Raw genomic sequence first — 27,689 nt, 5'->3', positions numbered from 1 at the left:
GAACTACAACCTCCATTTAAAATTATTATTATTTTTTTTTAATTTCAATTTATTCAGAATCGTGCCGCTCTATTTTGCACACAAACAGCTCTTAACTTTTATGCAGCCGGCTGATTTTTGTTCATGAAATGACACAAAATAAATACGTTTGATATCTGAATGTTTGACTTCGCGATCCTGTAGAGGTGCGCACTAATGCAGCAATTTACTGTAATACTTTAATTGAATTACTATTCCCTTGAAAAAGTAAAGTAAGGGATTACTCTTGTTTTTTCTGTAATTTAATTACAGTTACTTCTTATGTAATTGAACTTAATACTGTATATAGACTGTACAACATTTATATATAATACAATGCAATAGTGGATTAAACATCAACATTTTAAAATGCATGCTTTTTCTGCACCCTTCTTGATAAGCACATTTTATCCCTAAAATTCCCATTAATTTAATGCAAAAATATGACCGTATTTTTATTTAAGTTGTATAATAAAAAATGAACATTATGGTAATATTTGTCACCTTTAATTTATGCTGATGTAGATAAACATATGTAGTGTTTATAATTAATAAATAAATGAAAGGAATGAAAATCTAATGAGAAATTAAAATAACTTTATAGAGATGTATAATATAAAATAAAAATATTTTATATCCAGAAAGTTACATTTTCATTCTCAAATTCCCATTAATTGAATGCAAAAACATAATTACAATATAATATTATCAAAATTATTTAAATTGTATGTAAAAAATAAACATTATGGTAATATTTGATACATTTATCTTATGCTTATGTAGATAAACATATGTAGCATTTATAGTGTTTTACAGTCATGAAAATCTAATGAGAATAAATAATAAAACTGTTTTACATGTAGAAAATGAATCCTATATTTGCGATTAGTATATTTTTTTGCATTTGACATGTTCTAGTTATTAATTTATAGTTAAGCTTATTGCGAAAATAAAATCGCAATCACATTTTCCATACAAAGCCTATTTTTAAACAGGCCCTCGATCTCCGCTCAAATCAGCTAAATGCAGCCAGATGCTGGGTATTTTTGTTCTTGTCTTATGTCTTTTTCCTTGAAATCCTCCTAAAAGTGGAACCCAATTGTCTCGAGATGTTGAACTCTAATTGACTGAGCCCGAGTGCGATTTACTAAAGCGCCACGGCACATTAACGAGTTCATCAGCCCAGGTACGGTGGCATCTTTTTACCAGCAGACGGCAAACAGAGCGGCCAAAGCAAACACGCGGTCCATGTGGAGCCCATAAAGCCGCTGACCCGCAGAGGGTAACAGGAATTTACAGCAGACCTCTGCCTCTGATGGCCGTGTTTTCTTCTTCTCTGCGCTCTCACAGAGTCATTGACACCGTTTACAGCCTCTCCAGGACCGCAGCGCTCAATCTGACTCTAATTGTGCTCAATTCACTCTCAAACAGCGCAGAGATGATGAATCGCTTCCAACTGGACTCAGTTTGCACAGATTGCGCTGTTATCTTGTGCTTGTACTGTGTTAGCACAGCTTATGAACACGGCTGGGTCACATTACACACCAGAACAAAGAGACTTGAGACTTTTTATGACCTTTAATACTTTTTGCTTTTGTCGTTTTAATGACAGTGAAGCACGCTCTCTCCGTTGCTGTAATGCAAAAATAATGAGATATTATTTAGATTGTATTTATGCATCATGGTAGTGTTTGTAGTGCAGCTTATAATTTATTTAAATAAAAAGTAATTGCATTAAAGTGACCATTAATATATTTGACCTTATTTTTTTTAAATTTGAATTTTTTGATTTATTCTTATTTTGGGGTGTGTGTGTGTGTGTGTGTGTGTGTGTGTGTGTGTGTGTGTGTGTGTGCAGTCATCAGATCAAGTCTCTGCAGTACAGCATCACCGGGGACGTTATTCTGGTGGTGGCCGGAAACTCGCAGGCCAAAGTTCTGGACCGTGACGGATTCCAGGTCCTCGAATGCGTCAAAGGAGATCAGTATATTGTGGACATGGCCAATACCAAGGTAACTTTAAAGACTCATTTGCATATAGAAATCTTAAAGGAATAGTTCACCCAAAAATTCAAATTTGCTGTTCATTTACTCACCCTCGATCCAAGATGACTTCTTTTTTCTCAAATCAACAGTGATTTTTAGCTGAAACCTAAAATGCAAGTCAATGGCTGCCGGCACTTTGAGAGTCAAAAAAGCATACGATTAAACACAAAATTAATATCCATGGCTCCTAACAACATATGAAGAGTTCATTTGCAAAAACCGATAAACACCACTTTAAAAAAAACACTTTTTGTTTTTCTCCACGTATAGCTAGCGTTGGGTACGGAAAACTGGTTCCATTTTAGAACCGGTTCCAAATTTCCAAGAACCAGGCATTTCGATTCCTGCGTTCACATTTTAATGTGCTTTAAAACGATTTAAGTGCAGGAACGGAAAGAACTTGCACCTTGTTTGCGTGCATTTCTCTGCAGAAAAGGTTGTTCTGGGCCGGAACTGACTTCTTTCATATTTATCTCCCAGTGTGCAGAAAACTGCATCAGTGTATCATCATAAACACAGCCGCTTTTGTCTTAAGTGAACGTAAACAGATGAGAAAGAAAGCACACATGTACAGTATTTTTAGATCTGCATGCGTTCGGTATTAAAGAGACAGCAGCCTAATAAACACACTGCCTGTTATTAATGTTAATCAAAGAACAAAGGAAAATCATTCACTGATCTTGACTGAATATCTTTAATAACTTAAATCTATATTCATTTATGAAAAGAAAACTATGCAGTGTTTTTAAACTTTTAAGTACAGTTTCTGTGCCTGAAATTTAGTTCAGTTGTATTTATGCTATTACTAATTGATTTGTTTGTTCCTATTTTATTACAGACTGTTTACTTGTCTTTAACACTTTAATATTTGAAATGTATATAAGTCTAGTTGTTTTCTGTGGTATTTTTGTTAAAAGCATAGGCAAAAGTTCCTCTAGTAGGTCTAAGTGTTCTGATTATATATATATATATATATATATAATTTATTTATTTATATAATATATATATTTTTTTATTTAAAAATACTTTGTGAACTTTAATTTAAGTTACCTGTATTGTTTTTTTTTTTTTGAGTTATTATTACTTAATCAAAACAACCCAACTGCACTTTGATTGATATTACTTTGGAATGCACAATAAAAAAAAAACATAATTTATGAAAATTTACAAAAATTAAGTGTTTGCAATCTGTTTTTGCAAATAAACTCTTCATATTGAGGTCTTCTGAAGCGAAACAATCAGTTTGTGCAAGAAACTGAACATTATTTACAGCGTTATTACCTGTAATCCAGAGCCTCAGGCAAACAGAGACATACGATTCTTTTCTGTGAACCGATTCTTACTTCAGTGAACTGCTTCAAATAAACAATTCACCGGTTTGTTTACATGATCACTCGATGATGTAATGTATACGCAATTATATTTTCGAAGCACCCAATAATGATGTGAAAGCATATAAAGGGAATAAACTCTTCTTCATCGGATCACATTTGTACATAAACCATGAGAAAGCATTAAAACGTTGATTTCACCCCTTTATTGAAGTGTTGGGTTCACTCAGGCTCATATCAGCGGCTCATCAGTCCGACTCCAGCTGTTTCAGTAGCTATGTTTCCATCCAAAGATGCGAATTTAACGTGTGCACACAACTGGAATATCGCATAAAACATTTTTGAATAAAGCACCGTTTCCATCCAACGAGTCAAAGAGAACAAAATCGTCACGTCCTGATTAACTGATGCTAAAGAAAACTAGGAGAAGCCACTAAATATAATATTTTCTCATATGATAAATGACATGTGTCTCAGAGCGAGCAGACGAAACACAATAAAGTCACTGCTTTTGGAGGCGGATGCCTGTTATTTAGGAACGCAGTCGTTTAAGACAATTCTAGAGAATTCTCAGAACGACCCAAACAACACCCAGATGCTGTGAACGAGATCGTAAAAGTGTAGTTTTTAATATATATTTAAAGTTGTGTTTAAAGTGGTGTTTTGGCGCAGTATCTGTGAAAGGAACTCAAAGCGAAAGCACAATATAATCTGTTCATCAAGTGTGTTTTAAAGCGAAGCTGCACTTGGTTCAGACGATCAGCTGGTGATCCGGTGTTTTCCGCGTCTCACTGAATGAATGAAGTCGACTCCTTTATTACACGTTCTGTGAGTTTAGCGCGCGTTTGGGAACCAAGTTCTGCTTTATTTCAGCGTTTCACTAGATTTGTAGCGAGACGTGTTTTTGTTTTCACTGAAGCTGGAGTTTCCTTCAAAATAAAAGCTTAAAGTGCAGAATATGAATTACTGACAGCGGCGGCTTAAACGCAGTCCGACTTCAAAATATCTCTCTCAAGTGTAGAAATGAGGAAAGAAGTATTGTGATTTCTCTACTGTAGTGTAAAGCAGGAATAATACACCTGTTCATTTTCATTTATTTTACAGTGCAGTTGTTTTACAATATATGGCTATTACTGTCGTTATTATTATAATATTCTAATTAGTTTGTCTTCCTGAAACACCAGTGAGAGTGTAGTTTAGACTGAGACAGTGTATCACAAATAAAGAGTTTTTTCTGACTCAAGTTTTATTAGTTAAGAACACGGGTTGAAGCTCTCAAAGCGCATTAAACAGAATAATTTAACTTGAAAATGTACAAAATGTTCTTTTTTTTTTCAAATTCTTCATTTGTCTTTATTTTTATTGCAATAAATATCGTATCATGGACTTCATATCGCAATATTATCATATTGTGAGATTTTGATATCGTTACATCCCTACCAAAAAGAACTGGTTCAAAAGAATGATTCGTTCGTGAACCTGAGGCTCTGGATTACAGGTAATAATGTTGAGTTTCTTGCACAGACCGATCGTTTCGCTTCATAAGACCTCATCGTCAGGAGCCACGGGGATTCATTTTGTGCCATTGACTTGCATTTTACCAGCAAATTTTAATTTTGAGTGAAAGGGTTTTATTATAAGGGTCAGAAAGAGACAAAGCGGTATGCGTCTTATAGATGCGTTTTGTCTCAGTGTCTGCTCTGCTTGTTCACATGCTCGGAGAGCTTCTCAGTTCTCACGCTCTGTTTGTTTGCTGCATCTGGACGCTGTTTGTTGACTGAGGCGTAATGAGGTGTACATGAACTACATCAGAGAGGCCAGCACACACTAAATATTGCACCTGGTCCTTCGGCCCGTCCACAGACACACTGTCCCTCTGTAATCAGTGGATGACCGATGCTCGCGTCACTAATGTAGTGTGGCTTTGATTGGAATTAGCTTTTCTCTCCTCTTTGGGTTTGTTATGTACCCTTGCGAGAGCATTTCAGCCTCAGACATAAATATTGTTTTCTTCAATCATTGTCAATGTCTTGTTTTGCTGTTGAAGATGCCAACTGGACGTCCATAACAGAAATACTTGAATGCAGTGTTTTATTATCATAGTTATTACTTCCACATGTGAGCACACTTGGCGTACACGGCAGACACACTTGTATACTATTGTAGTATGTAAAAATATAACTTTTTCGTTTTAGTTTATTTTTTAGAAATCGTGTTTTTTTTGTTTTTTTTAATGGGGGGGGGGTGGTTACAACTTTCTGCTCTCTTCTGCTCACCACGGCTGCATTTATTTAATCAAAAACACATTAAAAAATTGTGAAATATTATTGCAATTTAAAATAATGGTTTTCTATGTTAATCTGTTCACAAAATGTAATGTATTTCTGTGATGCAGCGCTGAATTTTCAGCATCATTACTGCAGTCTTCAGCGTCACATGATCTTCAAAAATCATTCTAATATGCTGAATTGCTGCCCAATAAACATTTCTGATTATTATCAATGTTCAAAACAGTTGTGCTGCACAATATTTTTGTTGAAACTGAGATACATTGGGGTAAGTAATATTTAGTTGAAAAACAAAAAAGTAATTAATATTTCTGATCATTAAGGACACATTAAATGGATCAAAAGTCACAGTAAAGACATTTCTAATGTGGCAAAAGATTAAATAAATGCTGTTCTTTTGAACTTTCTATTCATCTTTGAATCCTAAAAAAATATAATGTATCAGTTTCCACAAAAAATGAAGCAGCACAACTGTTTTCAACATTGATGATAATAATAACAACCATTATTAATAATTGAGCGCTAATGATAGTAATTCAGATTTGCATCACAGGAATAAATTATATTTTAAAATATATTCGCATAGAAAACAGTTATTTTAAATTGTAGTAATATTTCACAATTTTCAATGTATTTTTGATCAAATAAATGCAGCCTTGGTGAGAAGAAAAGACTCTTTCAAAAACCTATTTTAAAAAATCGTAATTATAAAAAAAAACACAACTAATAAAAAGAACAAGAGCACAAAAAATAATAAATAATTAAGCTAAAATAATAATTTTAATATAAAAAATAATAAAAAAAGAATTTTAGTACTTCAACTTTAGTACTTATTTTAAAGCTTTTAGTTTTATATTTTATTTCATTTAACAAAAACAATATTTAATAGTTTTTGTGGGTGTTATTAGCGGTCAGTCATATTGCGTCTGTGGTCAGTAGCTCCAAACAAACCATCTTTTGTTTCCTGTTTAGTCACTGACTGACAGGAAGTAGTTGTGATGCATGATCCGTCCTAACAATGCATTTCTGAGTCAAACCACGCGAGGATGGAGCCAGATATCTTTGGGCGTCGTGAAGGTCACATGAACAAATGCTGCAATAAAGTATTCAGAGCATATTTGTTGTGATGCAGCAAATGAATGGCACGCTTTAATAATGCACTTTAAACAATGCAGCATGTGCTCATCATTACAGACAATCACTGACAGCTTTATTTATTCTCTCAGAATGACTTTATGAAAGCGTTCTGATGCATTTCCTGTTCTTCGATTGGACTCATTTCCTGTGTCTAAATTAACACTTTAGAGTCAACATTGGAAACATGTTTTCTTCTGTAGAGTGTGAATGTGAAACAGAGCATTCATTCATCAGGAAATATTGTAGGACAGAACATTGTTTTATTCATGTTAGGCTGATATTTATTAGTAGTGGTGTTTAGTAAGAAAGATAGAAATAATTCTAAAGTACCTTTTTTTTTTTTTTTATAATTTACATTAATCATCCATAGTAAGACCAAAAAAATTTATTATATTATATAATCAACTTTGCTGACACGTTGACGTTGATTCAAATTATTTATTGGAATTTTATTCAGATTTTTATTTATTTATTTATATGATTCAATTATTTATTGGAATTTTATTTAGATATTATTTTTATGTATTATGATTCAAATGATTCATTGGAATTGTGCAAATGTTATTTTTATTTATTTATTTAGTAACATGATTCAAATTATTAAATTATTTTTCTAGTATTTATTTATTTATTTTCTCAGACTTTTGGAATTTTATCCAGATTCTTAAAAATGTATTAATAAAATTTAAATTATAATTCAAATGATTAATATAATTCAATTATTATTCAGATATTATTTTTGTTTGTTTATGTATTAATGTGATATTTGTTTTATTAATATGATCCAAATTATTTTTATTTATTTATTTATTAACATGAACCAAACTTTTGGAATTGTATCCAGATGTGTTAATATGATTCAAATGATTTATTGTAATTATATTTATATTTATTTATTTGTTAATGATTCAAATTATCTATTGAATTTCATTCAGATTTAAATTTTATTTATTAGTATTATTTAAATTATTTATTGGTATTTTACTTAGTATGTATGTGTGTGTTTATATATTTATTTATTTATGTTTTAATTTTATTCCTATATTTTATTTTGATTTATTTTTGAGTATGATTCAAATTGAATGTTGCTTTATTTGCATCCTGATTATGATGTTAATCTGTCGTCTGTGGTCTTGTAGGGTCACACAGCGATGCTGAACGATGGCTGCTGGCATCCCAAAATTAAAGAGGAGTTCCTGACCTGCTCCAATGACGGGTGAGTCGTCGAGTGCGGATCCTTTGGTCGTATTAAGCTGGTTTCTCCTGGCGTTTAGTGAACGTGTGAAGAGTCTCGTTCTGTCGTGGCTCAGCACACGTTGAGTGTTGAGCTTTGTTTCCTCGGCATTCTGTGTTTGCATACTTCAGTGTGTTCATGGCCTTTCTGAAAACCCATAATCCCAGGGGATTGTGGGTATTTCACTGGGCTTGTTGTGAGTGATTTAAAGTTTGATGTTAGTCACTGAAACTTTCCAAACAACATGGAGCCAAATGCATGATTGTCTTAATCAAATTTAACGTTTGTATAAGCTCTGAAATATATTCCTCAAACACAATCCATTCTCATAACTCATAACTTAAACTAAACCGATATGTTTTTTTTCTTTAAATATAATAACATTTATGGCAGTCATCATGAAAGTGAGTCAGATTGAATGATTCAGTGAGTCTTTTTTTCACACTGGTCTTTTTGGTCAATTCAGGAATCGCTCCATAAAACAAATTTGTTCATACAAATGATCATCTTTTATTCTTTAACTATCCAGTCAGTTAGTGAGTCTTAATTCTGATTCAGTGAGTCATCTGATAGTCTGATTCAAACAGCAACTCCTTTTGACTCCTAATGACTCCTTGTTCATAAGAGTCATTTGTTCATAAGAATAAGTCAATTATTTATATTTGTTAAAGATAACATTTATGGCAGTCATTAAGCAAGTGAGTCAGATTTAGTGATTCAGTGAGTCTTTTTTCAGACAGGTTCTTCTGGCCATTTCAAGAATCGCTCCATAAGTATGATTTGTTCATAAAAATCTGTATTTTTGATCATCTTTTAATGTTTTTCTTTAATTATCCAGTCAGTCTTTCTTCAGATTCAGTGAGTCGTTTGTTAGTCTGATTCAAACAAACTCTCTTTGTCTTCTTGACCAAAGTAAGAATCTGTTCATAGGAGTCATTTATGCTTCTTTTAATATTGTTTCTGACATTCATCCAGTGAGTGAAGTGAGTCTGATTAGGTTTTTATTTTTTAATTTATTTTTTTTAACCAATTTAAGAATCTGTTCATAAAAATCAGTTGTTTTGATAACATCTTTTGAGTTTTTCTTCAATTAAAATAGCAATTCTGGCAGTAGTTTTGTCAGTAACTGATTTTGATTTATTTATTTATTCAAGAATCTGTTCATTAGAGTCATTGGTTGGTCTCTTTATAAAGAATTAGAAAAAAGTTATAGAAGTTTAAGTTTGCAGTAAAGATAATGCAGTAAACCTATTTTTTTATTTAATGTAAAATATGTTGCACTTTAAATCGCTATAAATCAAAGCCATATGTCTAATCAAGTTATGTTCCAAATTTGAAGTTGATATCACAAAGATTTTGTTTGGGCTCTATACCAAAAATAACCTCTGGGTTTCACACAAACTCTATTGAATTTTTCTGATGCAGTTTTGTGTCACAAATCGATCATCTTCAGTCACAAGATCACTTCTGTTACACAACAGTCACCAAATATGGAGCCTTGACTGTCAGACCTTTCCAACAATATGTTTTGCATTTGATTTTCTAAAACACAAGCCACAGAGTCTCTATATATGTGATTATATCTTGATTTATACTCCTAAAAGAGCAACGTATCTCCTGAGATACACGCATTTAGTGACAGATTACAAAATATGTAAGTATTTAATTCATCAAATTTCAGTGTAAACTTAATAAGCTAATGCTGAACAGCTTTTTAAACCGTAAGTCTGCTCCAGCATGAGTAGATTTCCCTCTATGCTGTCCGTGAGCTAAACAAAGAATGCATGAACAAAGTCTAAATATTCACAACAAACACCCTTTCAACATGAAACCAAGAAACGAGACCTACACATGTTTGTACGTCGCCCCTTTTAGGGCTAAGAATCTGTTCAGAAAAATCAGCTGTTTTGAGCAATTTTTTCCCAATTCAAGAATCTGTTCATACGAGTAATTTATTCATAAGAATCTTTTCGATCACATTTGAATGCTTTGCTTTAGTTAAAGTAATGTTTATGGCAGTCAGTAAATGATTCAGTGAGTCGTTTGTAAGATGAGTCAGTTCACATTTTAGGGATTAAATCAGCAATTATGGCAGTGATTTTTGTCAAACTACTTTTTTCAGCAATTCAAGAATCAGTCCGTAATTATTTATAATTTATGACAAAAAATGAATATTTGTTTCCTCTAATTAACATCAGTGAGTCTGATTCAGATTCAGTGAGTCATTAGACTGTGTTCGTTCTTTGACCAGCTCAAGATAAGAGTCTGTCTCTTCGATCGCATTTTAAGGTTTTTCTTGAATTAAAATAGTATTTATGGCAGTAATTTCCCTTGAAAAAGTAAAGTAAGGGATTACTCTTGTTTTTTCTGTAATTTCATTAGTTACTTCTTATGTAATTGAACTTATTGCTGTATATAGACTGTACAACATTTATACACAATACAATACAATAATGGATTCAACATCAAAATGTAAAGCCTAACTTTAAAATGCATGCTTTTTATGCACCCTTCTCACTTTTAATACTTTGAGTTTATGAAAATATTGGTAACACTTTAGTGTCCAGTTCTCACTATTAACTAGTTGGTTATTAGCATGAATATTACTGCTATATTGTTTGTTTATTATTACTTAAAAAGCACATATCAATGCATTATTCTGGAAAACCTTATTCTAAATCCTTAATCCTACACAATTCTGCTTAAAAGCTTCTTCACAGCGATGCCATAAAAGAACCATCTCTTTATAATCTGAAGAATCGCCATAAAGAAGCTTTTGTGACACAGAAAGGTTCTTCAGATGTTAAAGGTTCTTTATGGCATCGTGAAGCACCTTTATTTTTAAGAGTGTAGTAACAAGTAATTAAATACTTTTTGGAGAGAGTAATTTGTACAGTACACTGTTGAAGATGTAATTAATTGCTTTTTTAGAGTAACTTAGCCAGCACTGCTCACGCTGTATGTTTTTTCTCACTTGCACTAATGTAATGTAGTTTGTCGCGCCGCTGCGTTTGCTCGTTTTGTTCACAGCCTCCAAACTACAGGCCTGTGAAATTTAATATGCGTGTAAACCTGCGTCAAATCATGCCCTGGTTGTGTTCACTATAAAAGCGCGCTGGTTTTACTGTACGTCTGAAGCGTGGCGTTACAGATGTGGCTGTGGTATAGATTCTGGAAGTCGTCCCGTGGCACGTAGCGGCGCATGTCGCAGACGCGTTCAGAGGAGCTCGAGGAACAGCTGCAGAAGTGAGCGTCCCCAGCGGGACGTTATATCAGCGCTCAACAGGGGCCACATGTGTCCCGTGACGGGCCGGTGCGGGGTTAACGGGGGCCACGCAGGGGTCGAGATGGACGCTTTGGTGCGATTACCGTCCTGCTCGCTGTAGATTACTCTGACAGACTGACACCAGCGGTTCCTCGGGGTTCATGGGATGGATGGACCTCGAGTCTGACCTGACTGAAACTAGGTGTTTTTGGGTGTTTTATCACTTGTACAAGTTGAGAAGTCATTGGATGTGGTTTTGTTTGGAATGACATTGAAAGCTTGTTTGTGTTGCTCTAGTGCTGTCAAAGGCGATGATGGGAAATGTAGTTTTGTTGGAAACACAAACCAGCTAAATGAAGTGTTTTCTGTCCAACATCATCTCAGCAGCGCACAGCGTGTGGACAAACTCAAGTCTACGCTATCTAAACTACTGTAAGATTTTTTTGTAATGTTTTTGAAAGAGTCTCTTTTGCTCAGCGAGGCTGCATTTATTTGATCAAGAATACAGTAAAAATTGTTTAATATTATTGTAATTTAAAACAGCTGTTTTTTATGTGATATCTGTTGAACTGTAATGTATTTCTGTGATGCAGCTGTATTTTCAGCATCATTACTGCAGTCTTCAGAGTCACATGATCTTCAGAAATCATTCTAATATGCTGATTTGCTGATCAAGAAACATTTCTGATTATCAATGTTGGAAACAGTCGTGCTGCACAATATTTTTGTAGGAACTGTGATTATTTTATTTTTTTCTCAGGGTTAATAGAAATAGGGTTAGAATTAATGAATAGAAATTTAAATGAATTATTTTAATTGTTTATTTTTAATCTCACTTTAAATTTCTTTGTTATTTAAATATAAATATATATTTAATACACACTGAAAAAGAGATACAAATTTTTTTTAAGGTAAGTAGTTGCAATCAATTAATTTGTTACATTTTTACATTTTAGTTACAACTAGTCAATTAAATATAAAAATAATAATATTTTTAATACAATACAATTAAATATAAAATATATTTTATAAATAAAAAAATATATATATTTATAGTTTGTGTGTGTGTGTGTGTAAGGACACACATGTATACCCCAAAACTTTTGAATGGTAGTGTATATCCAATACCAAATAGTTTCTCTTTAAATTTAATTCACACAACGCCACCTTGATGAAATGAGTTTACTAGCTCCAGATCAAGTTAAAATGTTAATTTCGAATTGAATTTGAATATGAATTTTTTCATATTTATTTTGTAATATAATTAATCTAATATAATACAATATAATTTTTTTTAAATTAGTAAAACATTTTACTCGTTTTTTTACTGAATTCTTGTAAACGTTTGCTAGTGAAAGTCTCTCCAGTCCTTTAGCTGTTTTTGAAGTCTCTCGCTTCATGCTGTGACGACTTAAAAAAGTTGCTGTCTCGACTGCGTCTCTGCGGACCTGTGCTTCCGGTGGATAAGTGTGTTTCTGCAGACGGCCTGATTACACACATTATTTCTGGGGTGAAGCGTTGTTTTATCGGGGTCCCGTCTGAGCTGAATGCATCTCCTCTGCGGTGTTTGCAGACGGGGAATCCGTCATAAATAGAGCAGGTTTCAGCGCACACATGCACGCTCATTGATCGCTCACAGCGGTGTGGCTTTGAGGGCTGATAATAGCACAGATAAAGATGAAGTCATCTGACCCTCCTGCTGCCAGAGCCTCTTTAGTGTCTTATTTTGCACAAAACTGTCCCCGGTCCCTTAGTGCTCAAACACCGATCGGGTCGTTTGGGAGTGAAACGCTCTTTAAGACCATCTCTCAGCACCGCTGGGCCTTTAATAGACATCATGAATCATAGAAACATAAAGCAGAACTGTAGTTTTCATTAACAGAGATCGCGTTCCCATGACCTCACACAAACTGAGTTCACTAGTGAAGCGGAGGCGCTTAGTAAAGATCACCTGGGCAAGACGGACACATATGAAAATAATTTTTCACATATGTAGCTGCACTGTTAAAAATATTAAGAGGAATGTATTCATTTGAATTTATTATATTAATTTATAATTGATTTAATTAATATTTTATTTATTTATTTATTTATACATTTAATTTTAATTGTTTTTATATATATTTATATATTGTATTTATATATTTATATTTATATTTATAAAACACATAACAATTTTTAATATAGCTGCACTTCTAAAAATATTAAATCAAAAATATAATGGTTTATTTGAATTTGATTTATAAATTGTATTGAATTTATTCATAATTTATTTAGCTTTTATAAAATATGAGTAAAATATGTTCAATATCCTAATGGATAAAATTGAGTTTCGAGAAATTCTTTTCTGAATAAAGTAAATGAAGCCTATTTTCTCCTCAGTTCTCGTGACTGTGACGCATCCAGTTTTACTTTTGTGATTTTTATCATTCAAAATGATTCTTGTTACTTCAATACAAAGATTTTTTATTTTTATAAATTATTTTATTTTTTGAATTAATTCTTTTTTTAAATTAAAAAATACTAGCATCATATACACCACCATTCAAAAGTTTGTGATGGGCAAGATTTGGTCTCTTCTGTTCACAAAGGCTGCATTTATTTGATTAAAAAATACAGTAAAAATGTGAAATATTATTTCTATGTGAATCTGTTAAAATATAATGTATTTCTGTGATGCAGCTGTATTTTCAGCATCATTACTGCAGTCTTCAGCGTCACATGATCTTCAGAAATTATTCTAATATGCTGATTTGCTGCTCAAGAAACATTTCTGATTATTATCAATGATGAGAACAGTTGTGCTGCACAATATACATCACAATTCAAGTATTTGTTTTTGTTAAATCCTAATTTTAAATGTTTAATTTTCTTTATGCAAAATCTAGCGTGAGGAAAGTTTTCTCTGAGAGTTTCTCCAGAGTCGGTGAACTCAGCTTTCGTTCGCGGCTGTCAGGTGATGAATTGCGGTGACCTCTGCGTGACCCTCACTGCATTGTTCTCTCAGCTGTAACGCGGTAAAATCCCGGCGCGGTCCGAATGCCGTGGATTCCCATCATGCCGCGCTGCAGTGAGAGCAGGTTTCTGGCTCCACACTAAAAGCTCTGGAGATCTGCCACCTGCTACAGCTTCTACTCACAAAACTCTCCTCCACTTTATTGCTGTAATATTTGTGTTTCTCCTGCAGAATAAACACTGCGGAGCCTTAATAGTGGGATGGATCAGTTTTAATACGTGTGTATAAGCACTGGTGAAATATATGTGTCCCTGCAGCACAAAAGCAGTCATAAGCAGCACAGGTGTATTTGTAGAAATAGCCAACAATACATTGTATGGGTCAAAATTATACATTTTTCTTTTATGCCAAAAATCATTAGGATATTAAGTAAAGATCATGTTCCATGAAGATATTTTGTGAATTTCCTACCGTAAATATATCAAAACTTCATTTTTGATTAGTAATATGCATTGCTAATAACTTCAGTATTGCTCAGTATTTAGTTTTTTTGCACCCTCAGATTCCAGATTTACAAATATTGTCCGATCGTAACAAACCATACATCAATGGAAAGCTTATTTATTCAGCTTTCAGATGATGTATAAATCTCACTTGACACTTATGACTGGTTTTGTGCTCCAGGGTCTCATTTTTGTTTTGAAAGGTGATGCTGAAATTAGGCTGATTTCTGGAAAGGACCCAGAGACCGTGATGACAGACGTTCAGGAGGACTGTATTTCTAAATGTTTTTAACATTTTTGAGATCTTGATTGTTCGGAGTGTATTTTTAGTCGTGCACTCATTTGTTTCGGCCGTATAGTGCTGAAGATGGATTAGGAGATATCCCATATGCTCGGGATCTTTGCTAAATTGCTGCTCTTATCGGAGTTAATTAACCTCCGGGGCTTTGGCCAAACATCTCTGATATGTAAGAAGTATTAGGACTGTAAAACACATCTCTTCTGCGATCAGATAACTTCTCAACGCTCACCAATGATGACATCATCTTTGCTCATTTCATTATTATTATTATTTTTTTTTTTTAATCTGACAGTAATTTATTTTACTTATAAAATATTATGTGTGTGTGTATATAGGGGTGTGTGTGTTTTTGAATACTTTATTTATAGGCATTTTTATTAACAGGAAAAAAAACAAATAATAATAATTGCAACAAAAAGAAACAGTGAGTTTTACATACCATAACCATCACCAATATATGGGACCCATGTTCTTTTGTAAAGATTTGTTTATTAGGAATATACATGTATGTAGTATGCAAAAGCACTAAAAATATCAGAAGATTCCTTTTTTAACACTTAAAACAAAACAAAAAGAAATACAATGAACAACGCCCCCTTCCAACCAAACATGGTATAAATGTCTTAAATGTTTGTCAAAACATTTGTCCTATCAGTGTTAAATAAAGGTAGAATTATAATAATGAATGATAATAATAAATAAATACAATAATGGCCAGAAATGAAGCAAGAAAATAAGAGAAAGGAAAAATACACAACAATTAATACAAACTGGTCAATCATTAAAACCTAACAAAGGTAGTGCATCAAGAAAAGGGGCCCAAATAGTCCAAGTCTGTGGGTTTTTGCCAGAATACAGTAACAGAATACAGTAACATAATACAGTACAGAATACAGTATAGTATACAGTAACAGAATACAGTACATAATACAGTATAGTATACAGTAACCGAATACAGTAACAGAATACAGTATAGTATACAGTAACATAATACAGTACAGAATACAGTATAGTATACAGTAACATAATACAGTACAGAATACAGTATAGTATACAGTAACCGAATACAGTAACATGGTACAGTACAGAATACAGTATAGTATACAGTAACCAAATACGGTGTATTATACAGTAACAGAATACAGTATAGTATACAGTAACCGAATACAGTAACAACACAGTATAGTATACAGTAACCGAATACAGTATAGTATACAGTAACAGAGTACAGTACCGAATACAGTAACAGAATACAGCATAGTATAGTATAGTAACCGAATACAGTATAGTATACAGTAACAGAGTACAGTACAGAATACAGTAACCGGATACAGTATAATATACAGTAACGGAGTACAGTACCGATTACAGTATAGTATACAGTAACCGAATACAGTAACAGAATACAATATTTTCTCAGGGGGGTTCTCAGATTTCCTGTTCTTAAGTATACATTTTTTAGCTGCAGTACTTGCAAGCAAAATAAAATAGCCGTTATGTGATTGGTCATGTGAAGTGAACTGATATCCAGATTTTAGGATCATTAATATGATTCTTTCATATTTCAGAAATGAATGTCTCCAGAGTATGTGAGGAAGAGTCCCAGTAGATATTTTGCATCTTTGACGCATGGCAGAGTTGATGTGAAGTGTGGTGATGTGTGCTGAACTCGATCTGTGGCCCGTGAGCGTGTCGGGGGTCACGTCTGAATGGGTTGCTCCTCACAGAGCTAGTGTTGCGTATCGTTCAGAGCACTCTGCTGATGATTAAGACCATTCCCAGACAATGAGCCCTTTAATTGCTCCGAGCCTTAATGGAAGTAGAGCTGTCACTCTGATTATTTGGGTAATCGAGTAATCTGGTGATTAATCAAGTAATCGGATCATTCTAATAATTTTTTTTTTTTTTTTGTAGTAATAAAAATATACCTAATTGAACAATAGCCTTTAAAATGACTTAAAATTAGTGCTGTCAAACGATTAATCGCATACAAAATGAATGTTTTTGTTTGCATAATATATGTGTGTGTTATATACATAATAAATATACACAGCACACATTCATATATTATGTTAACAAAAACTTTTATTTTGGATGTAATGAATCGTTTGATAGCACTACTTAAAATACATATATAATAGCAACGAGGCAATAATAATTAGTTTTTAAATGCAAGTAAAAGCATTTAAAATGTAAAAGCAAGTAATCATATGGTTTTATTGAACAAAACTGTTAAAATACATAATGTATTATAAACAATAGAGCTAAAGTACGTACTGCAATTATAGGCCTGCAGGGGGCACCAACATGCTAGTAACATGTTAATCATGCTAGAAACATGCTAGCGACATGCTAATCATGTTAAAAACATGGTAGCGACATGCTAGTCACTTGCTAGTCATGGTAGCGACATGCTAGTCACTTGCTAGTCATGGTAGCGACATGCTAGTCACTTGTTAATCATGCTAGAAACATGCTAGCAACACGCTAATCATGCTAGAAACATGCTAGTCACTTGCTAATCATGTTAGAAACATGCTAGTTACTTAAATGTCCACTTAATCTTTAATATTCGGCCATTTCTTTATGATAGAAGAGCTACAGCTGCTGTAATTTCTTGAGTATGTGGACATCAAAAAGTGTAAACCGAGAGCGAGGGTTTGAGCTTTTATTTTGAAATCATGATAAACAGTTAGCATGTTGAGAAAGATATTGATGTATTCTCCTGTGTTTGCGTTGGTTTATAAATGTGATGAAATGGGGCGCGTTGCGTTCATTGGGACGCTGATACAGATGAATAACGTCTTCTTGAAACGCTCTCACGAGCAGCTCTTCAGAATCAGTGAGCTGTTAAACACTCGGCCCGCTTTCAACAGCTTCCTTTCAATTCTGTGCTTTATTTCCATCCATCCGGAGAAGTTCTCCAGTGTCTCCGAACACAATCCCGCAGTGGGATCCGTCTGATTGTGTCAGGAGCGTTAGGGGCCGTTTGCGTTCAGTCTGGGCTGTTTTTAAGTGGCTAGTCTGTGTAAATGTGTGCTAATATAGGCATATTTGGTGTGTGTCGGTTTAATTCATCTTCCAGCGTAGTTTTAATTAGTACTTTTACAATTTTTATTAATACGTTCTGTTATATTCAAAATGTTCAACAAATAAAAAGACATACATTTTTATCATTTATTTATCATAGTATTTATGTATTATCTATACATTTTATTTATTAACGTTGTATGTATTCTGAAATTTATTTATTTTATTCGTTTATTTATTTTTATTTTTATATTTTAAGTAACAATTTATAAATATTTATTCATTTTATTTTTTATTTATATCTTTTTATTTTTTATTGTATACAGTATAAATTTTGTATAATAAAATTTTATTGTATTTATATTATACAGTAACAATTTAATTAATATATAATTGTATATTTGCATTTTATTTATTTCTCATAATCTATTATTTTTATATAATGATTATATAATGTAATAACTATATTGTAATGTAATTTGTATTACTATACATATGCATATTATATTAATTATGATTATTTTATTTATTAAATATTATATATTTATAAAATTATGTAATCAGTTATATGATGCATTTTAATTATTTTACATTTTCTATAACAATTTCACATACCTAATGTTAATTTTTCTTGCTCGCACTCAAGTTATTGCCTCCTTAAAATGAATCGTTTGTTGTATTCCACATTTTAAGTCACTAAATGTGTAAACACAAATGCATATATTTTAATACTTTTATTTTTGTATATTTAGCTTTCATTATACATTTAATATTATGAACATAGTATTTAATATTTATATTTTATATATTCTATTGTACAATTTTAGATGTACATTTACTTTTTACATATATATATATATATATATATATATATATATATATATATATATATATATATATATATATATATATATATATATAATATATTTTATATATTAGTTGCATTTGCTAATTTTGCATTATTATATAGTAGTAGTTCATAGTATTATACATGTTTAATTATTTTACATTTTATATTACGCTTTGGATAAAAGCGTTATATTTTATTTTATATATCTTATTTATATATTTACCTCATATATTGACTATTATGAACTTAAAATTTAATATTTATGTTTTATATATTTTATATTTACTTTTTATTATATAATGTTAGATTTACATTTATGTTTTTATTTTTGTATTTTTGTATTTTATATTCATTTATTTATAATGTGTAGTTTTGCATTGTAATGATAATTTTGCATTGCAACTGTAGTTATATAGTAATGAAATTGGAAGCAACAGCTGTAATGTATCTTCAGAAACTCCAAGAAATTTAATTCATAAACAGTTTTTGTGGCAAATAACAAACTTGGAATTGTTTGTCATTTTCACCTTTATTGTTGAGCCCAACATTATCAGTGTTTATTGTCTGATCCACAATGCAGTTAATTGTGGTGAAGAACCGCCCACTTAGACAGGAAGTGGCTGTCTGACTGACGAGAGAAGCGGCCAATCACAGCTTGTTCTGTGTTCAGGTGTGGTTCATCTGAAGTCATGTGATGGAGCTGGACTGCGTTTGGCCGTGTGCCGCTCACAGCTGTAATGTGTTCAGCAGATGAAGGGAAGAAAATGTGAATTTCATGGATCTTCAGATCTGCCTGTCATGCTGATGTCCCGTCCTCTCTCGTTTCTGACTCACTGAAGAGACGCTGTGAGCTCTGAATGATGCTCTGATTCATCGCTGGGTCACACAGAGACTTAAATCACTCAAACGTGATCCTGAACAGATCATTCTTGCTCTGAAATCTGATCGGATGATGCGCTTTTGAAGTCAAACTTCAGCTGAATTCTGTATTAATGCGTTGATTATTGATTCACCGTTTAAAACTGACTTATCTGTGAAAAATATAATTCATTCATTCAGTTATTTAAATAAATAAATATTATCAAATAATATTTCAAATAATTATTCATTTAATTATCAAATAATTAAATGGATAAAGAACAGTTATCAAATAAATAATAAATCAGTATCTGAAAAATAAATGAACAATTATATGATAAATAATAATTATCTAATAAATATACAGTTTTTTATTTATATATACATATACATATACACAGTGGGGCAAAAAAGTATTTAGTCAGCCACCAATTGTGCAAGTTCTCCCACTTAAAAAGATGAGAGAGGCCTGTAATTTTCATCATAGGTATACCTCAACTATGACAGACAAAATGAGGAAAAAAAAAATCCAGAAAACTGCTCTAGAAACTCTTCGCATGATCTGATAAATATACAGTATTTTCATTTAATGTCACAAAAAGTCAATTTTTTCAGAATGTCAAAAACACATCAGACACCTCGCTGCGCTCTTGAGATCTGCTCATCCGATTTATAAATGATTATCCCATGAATTATTCTCTCAGACTCTCATTTCTCTCAGCTGCTCTTAAACTGCATTTTCTCCACTTTTCTTCACTTTTAATTATTATTTGCCTCATTTGCTGTGGGAATGTTTCTACAGCAGAGAAAAGCAGCACACCAGGCACCTTTACTGTGAAAACGATGGCAAGCATCTTGAATTATGTATTAATGTTTTTCAAATTTGGAAACTGACAGGATTTTTTTGGCACCTTTTTCAGTCTGTGTACAAACCCGATTCCAAAAAAGTTGGGACACTGTACAAATTGTGAATAAAACAGGAATGCAATAATTTACAAATCTCATAAACTTATATTTCATTCACAATAGAATATAGATAACATATCAAATGTTGAAAGTGAGACATTTTGAAATGTCATGCCAAATATTGGCTCATTTTGGATTTCATGAGAGCTACACATTCCAAAAAAGTTGGGACAGGTAGCAATAAGAGGCCGGAAAAGTTAAATGTACATATAAGGAACAGCTGGAGGACCAATTTGCAACTTATTAGGTCAATTGGCAACATGATTGGGAATAAAAAGAGCCTCTCAGAGTGGCAGTGTCTCTCAGAAGTCAAGATGGGAAGAGGATCACCAATTCCCCCAATGCTGCGGAGAGAAAAATTGCAAAGAGTTTGAAGTTATCATCATCTACAGTGCATAATATCATCCAAAGATTCAGAGAATCTGGAACAATCTCTGTGCGTAAGGGTCAAGGCCGGAAAACCATACTGGATGCCCGTGATCTTCGGGCCCTTAGACGGCACTGCATCACATACAGGAATGCTACTGTAATGGAAATCACAACATGGGCTCAGGAATACTTCCAGAAAACATTGTCGGTGAACACAATCCACCGTGCCATTCGCCGTTGCCGGCTAAAACTCTATAGGTCAAAAAAGAAGCCATATCTAAACATGATCCAGAAGCGCAGGTGTTTTCTCTGGGCCAAGGCTCATTTAAAATGGACCGTGGCAAAGTGGAAAACTGTTCTGTGGTCAGACGAATTTTTGGAAAACCGGGACGCCATGTCATCCGGACTAAAGAGGACAAGGACAACCCAAGTTGTTATCAGCGCTCCGTTCAGAAGCCTGCATCTCTGATGGTATGGGGTTGCATGAGTGCGTGTGGCATGGGCAGCTTACACATCTGGAAAGGCACCATCAATGCTGAAAGGTATATCCAAGTTCTAGAACAACATATGCTCCCATCCAGACGTCGTCTCTTTCAGGGAAGACCTTGCATTTTCCAACATGACAATGCCAGACCACATACTGCATCAATTACAACATCATGGCTGCGTGGAAGAAGGATCCGGGGACTGAAATGGCCAGCCTGCAGTCCAGATCTTTCACCCATAGAAAACATTTGGCGCATCATAAAGAGGAAGATGCGACAAAGAAGACCTAAGACGGCTGAGCAACTAGAAGCCTGTATTAGACAAGAATGGGACAACATTCCTATTCCTAAACTTGAGCAACGTCTCCTCAGTCCCCAGACGTTTGCAGACCGTTATAAAAAGAAGAGGGGATGCCACACAGCGGTAAACATGGCCTTGTCCCAACTTTTTTGAGATGTAATATTTCCCTTAAAATGATACATTTTCTCAGTTTAAACATTTGATATGTCATCTATGTTGTATTCTGAATAAAATATTGAAATTTGAAATTTCCACATCATTGCATTCTGTTTTTATTCACAATTTGTCCAACTTTTTTGGAATCGGGTTTGTATTAGTTCGGGAAGTTTAACTTGTTGACATCTATGCTAGCGTGTCACATATCATTACATTATTGTATTTATTTAAAATAAAATAATACTTTTTTTGTTCTATTTACAATATTACAATATTTATAAGAATTAAATGAAGGAATAAGTTAAATATTGTAAAATAAATGTACATATGATGATTAGTACTTTATTTTTTATTTCATTTTTATTTACATTTATTTAAAATAAAATAATTTTTTTTATTATTAGTTTTTTTCTTCTCTTTTGTTTTGTTTTTTTCAAAAAATAAAATAATATAAATATGTCAAATCGAGTTATATATTTGTTTGATTTTTTTGAATCTGTTGTCAGGACGGTGCGGACGTGGGACCTGAACTCGGAGAAGAAGCACAAGGCTGTGTTCAAGCCTCGGTCGCTGCAGGGCAAGAGAGTGACGCCCACCTGCTGCACTTACAGCCGTGACGGCAAACTCATCGCCGCCGCCTGCCAAGACGGGACCATACAGATCTGGGACAGGAACCTGAGCGTAAGTGTTCGGATTCATCCCCTAAATTTGGAATCAAATCACACCAGACGATTTTGGGTGCAATGCGCAGTTTGTCCTGTGAACTATAAAAAAGGAAAACATCATCAGCTGCTAAATTCAAATCTGCGTTCGCTGGCTGGTGTTGAGCCGGAGACATACATGTTTTTACAGAGCTGTGCATTATAACCAATCACACACGATTCTGTTGAGCTTATGAGTGCATTTACAGTTAGTCATTTAGCAGATGCTTTTATCCAAAGCGACTTACAAACGAGGACAATAGAAGCAATCAAAACCAACAAAAGAGCAACGATATACAAGTGCTGTGACAACTCTGTTAGCTTAACACTGTACACTAGCAAGGTTTCAAAAACCTTGTGTTATATATATATATATATATATATACACACACATATATTAATGCTGTCAAACGATTTTTAGTTTACATAGTATATGTACATGTACTGTGCATATTTATTATGTATATATAAATACATACACATACAGTATATATTTTGGAAATATTTACATGCATATACGTTTATATATATATATATATATATTCTTAGATTTTATATTATATATAAATATATTTAATATATAAACAACATATTTTTCTTAAACATACATGCTTGTGTTTGTATTTATATATACATAATAAATATGCACAGTACATGTACATATACTATGTAAATAAAAACTTTTATTTTGGATGCAATTAATCGTTTGACAGCACTAATGTGTGTGTGTGTGTGTGTATATATATTACATACAGTAAAATATATACATACATACACACACACACACACACACACGTGTATGTGTGTGTGTGTATATGTATGTGTGTGTATATAAAATATATATATATATATATATATATATATATATATATATATATATATATATATATATATATATATATATATATATATATATATATATATATACACACACACACACACACACACACACACACACACACACACACACACACACATATATACATATACATATATATGTGTATATATTTAAATAAATCAAAGCGATGTCAATAAATTAGCACAGTGTCGTATTTCATGCTTTGAATTTCACGATAGTTTATTGCGACACCCGTATCCTGGATGAGACACAGGAAGTGAGACGGCCAATAAAGCGCTGCTGTTCAGCGTCACGCCAGTCTGACCGTCCCGGACGCGAGGGGTCAGAGGTCAGAGGTCATCGGCGCGCTGACGCTGAGCAGGTCTGCGGCGGTGTGGTGTTTTACTGCGTTTACTGTGGTTCTGCTCAGCGTGGGAGTCCGAGCGTCTGGTCTCCAGCCTGACGGGGATGAATAGGGCAGGAGGGACGCGGGTTTGTTTGGTCAGGACGTCCCGCCGGTGTGTGGTCTGACAGACGGCTGTGAATCAGGCCTCTCAGGTTAATAAAGATGCTTGTGCTCGTTCTGGTGGAGTATGGGAAACTAACCCTGTAAAGCCTGACATATGAAGTAATAATAAAAATTCAGCTTTTTTTTTTTTTAATGGAATATATATATATATACAACATTAATAAACATAAATATAATCATTAGTAATGTATAACCATACCTAATAGTATATAGTTATATAACTAAGTATTGTTAAATGTAATATAAATTATAATGCTAATTTTATTACATATGTAATATAAATTAATATTCACACACGCACACATTAAAATATATATTTTTATTTTATATTGCTTATGAGAAAATGTTATATTATTAACAATTCCTTTATTTTTATTTTTATAATATAAATAATGCAATATAATATTGCTGTGTGTATGTATGTGTATATATATATATATATATATATATATATATATATATATATATATATATATATATATATATATATATATATATATATATATATATATATACACACACATGCATTATTTACTGCATTATTTATATTATTGTTTTGTATACGTTTTGTGTTTTGGAAGTTTATAAACACTCTTAAATCACATTATTTAACCCTATAAAAGCTTGACGTATGAAATAAGTCAATTTTTTTTTTTTTTTGTAATGGAATATTTTATTTAACCATTAGACAAAATCTAAAATTAAAAGTTTGTGTGTGTGTGTTGTTTTTGTTGAGTATCATATTTGATTTATCAGGCTTTTATGGCTATTTTATGACACACTTATGTGTAATTGTTGCAGAAATAAATGAGAATCAATGAGCCAAATAAAAAAAAAAGCACACAAAAAGGCAGTTTATTGGTTTATTCTTATTACATAAATCAGTGCTTTTTTGCTGTAAAGCTTTATATGTATTCTAACCGGAGAACAGAACTTAATTGTAAAATGATGCTTGTATATAGTCGCCTTCCTCTCATTAATGTCCAGCTGAGTTTCCGTGTAGTTGTTTCAGTCCACTTCAGGTTGTAGATGTTCAGAGGACGGATCTGTTCATTATCAGGGTCCCGGAGGAAATAAGCAGGTGAGAGAGAGATTTTCATCGCGTCACTCACAGCTGTGCTTTACTGTATGAGCTCTAGAAACTCTTCTGAAAGCAGTTGTAATAGATTGAGTAGGTGTTGTTCAGCTGGTCTTTTCCCATGACGTGGCCGCTTTGATGGATGTTGTTGCCACATTCCCCACAAACTTCATTCCCAACAACCGTAGAGCGTTTACAGCCGAGCTCCGACACGAGTCTCAGATCCGTTCTGATGATCCGGACACAGCAGTGCTCAATACCCGAATACTAATCATGAAATGCATATGAAATATCAAATACAGTACAAATAAATCAAAGATTTGTGTTGTTTTGTTTTATCAGCTATTGCTTATTATGTATTATATATGTAATAGACATTTATAATAGAAATATTTAATAGAATATTATTATTATGTACGATTTGGAGATATGTATATAATAGAAATTGAATATAAATAGTATAATTTAATATAATATAAACATTTGCATTAATAAATGTTTATATAAACATTGTGTATTTTACTAGTTATGATAATAATATAGTATTAATACATTATAATATTTTAATATCTATTAGAAATTAGTAATAGAAACATTTAATCTAAAAATAATAATGTAATCATTTATAACAGTATATTTCATTTAACGTTTTGTATTATATTTCTACTTATAAATAGTAATATTATTTATTTTATATATATCAAATTGTAGAATAATGTTAGAAATTCTATGTAAATAATACAAAAATAATTATCGTCTATACATTAATAATAATATACATATACATAATGCATAAACGTTAACAGTTATTTCATTTACTGTGATTTAAACAATCATTTATAATGTACAATTACAATTTTTATTTAACGGTTTGCATTATTATATTCCTATTAATAAATAGTAATATATTATTTTAATTCATTTATATTATATTATATATTGTAAAATAATATTAGTCATTTTACGGAAATAATACAAAAACAATTCTCTTTGCAAAAAATAATATACATATGAATAATGCATATAAATGTAATCGAGGTGTTCTGTGATGAAGCGTGTCAGTGTGCTGGTCAGCATCCGCTCGTCTCAGCGCAGGTGTGAAGCTGGACTTCCTTTAATAACCTCTCCTTCTAAACAAAGCTCTAGAAAAACAAGCTCCGGACGCTGTAGAATTGGCCTGTCGTGAGCCGTTAGCGTCGTTGCGTTTGAGGGGACGAGGCACTAATTGGCAGCAGGAATGTGAGTTAACGCAGAGCATATGGCCGTGCCGTAAATACCCATCATATTTATTATACAGTTAACGAAAGCAAAAGAGGCCTCTAACACTAGCTTGCTCTATTCTTTTTCATTTTATTTATTATATAATTGAAAAATACAAGCCTTGCTAGTGTACTGTGTTAAGCTAATTGAGACTTCTTATAGCACTTGCTCTTTTGTTGGTTTTGATGGCTTCTATTGTCCTCATTTGTAAGTCGCTTTGGATAAAAGCATCTGCTAAATGACTAAATGTAATGAAAAAGCTTCTTCTCAGCGATGCCACAGAAGAACCATTCAGTCAAAGAACCATCTCTTTATGATCTGAAGAACCTTCTTTCACCACAGAGGAGCTTTTGTGACACAGAAAGGTTCTTCAGATGTTAAATGTTCTTCTGTGGCATCGTGAAGCACCTTTATTTTTAAGAGCGTACTTCAAAAACTAAAAAGGGTAATATTTGATGTATTTGAGGTCAGAGCGGTGTGAACGATGAAGAGAGAGAGACGGCAAACATTTAGCATTTTAGGTCAGCATTGTCGTCTAAATAGCCTCAGAATCAGCTTTATTATTAATGTCTTAAATAGCTGTATAGCACTTCATCTTTTATAACGTGGGATTTCAATCTTGATTTTTGTAAAATGTTGCAACAAGATGATAAAAAATGTTTGCGTGTGTGTGAGAGAAAAACATTACAGTTTTGCACATCTGTGACCCTGGAGCACAAAAGCAGTCATAAGTGGCACATTTTTCTATTATGCCAAAAATCATTAGGATATTAAGATCATGTTCCATGAAGATATTTTGTAAATTTCCTACCGTAAATATATCAAAACTTAATTTTTGATTAGTAATGCATTGCTCAGAACTTCATTTGAACAACTTTAAAGGAGATTTTCTCAATATTTAGATTTTTTTGCACCCTCAGATTCCAGATTTTCCAAAAATTGACCCTTATGACTGGTTTTGTGTTCCAGGGTCACATATAAGGTAATACAAAATATAAAAAAAAATACCTTAAAGTAACTAGAAATGAGCATGTAAAGCAAATATCTTTAACAGAACGATGACCCCGATCCACGCAGTCTTCTCACCTGTTTGCATCTCTGGGGGTTTTGCTGGTTTTTAGATGACTGACATGTCAATCAACTGACTCAGCCAATCACATGAGTTTGGGGCGGGACTATCTGTCTGACTG

The 27,689-nt window shown here is 32.8% G+C and overlaps 1 protein-coding gene across 2 annotated transcripts in view; it reads left to right on the top strand.

Annotated features, from left to right (window-relative positions):
- Nucleotides 1-27,689, top strand: part of LOC131547866 (WD repeat-containing protein 70) — a 78,351-nt gene that overhangs the window by 8,920 nt on the left and 41,742 nt on the right. For both annotated transcript variants that reach the window (XM_058788611.1, XM_058788612.1), the window contains exons 8-10: nucleotides 1,877-2,030; nucleotides 7,959-8,035; nucleotides 22,600-22,774. In XM_058788611.1, the coding sequence (XP_058644594.1) occupies nucleotides 1,877-2,030; nucleotides 7,959-8,035; nucleotides 22,600-22,774 (406 nt within the window). The remainder of the gene's footprint in view (nucleotides 1-1,876; nucleotides 2,031-7,958; nucleotides 8,036-22,599; nucleotides 22,775-27,689) is intronic.

The sequence above is a fragment of the Onychostoma macrolepis genome, chromosome 10, assembly GCF_012432095.1.
Source record: "Onychostoma macrolepis isolate SWU-2019 chromosome 10, ASM1243209v1, whole genome shotgun sequence".
Taxonomy (NCBI): Eukaryota; Metazoa; Chordata; class Actinopteri; order Cypriniformes; family Cyprinidae; genus Onychostoma; species Onychostoma macrolepis.
This window is presented reverse-complemented; position numbering and strand designations above follow the sequence as displayed.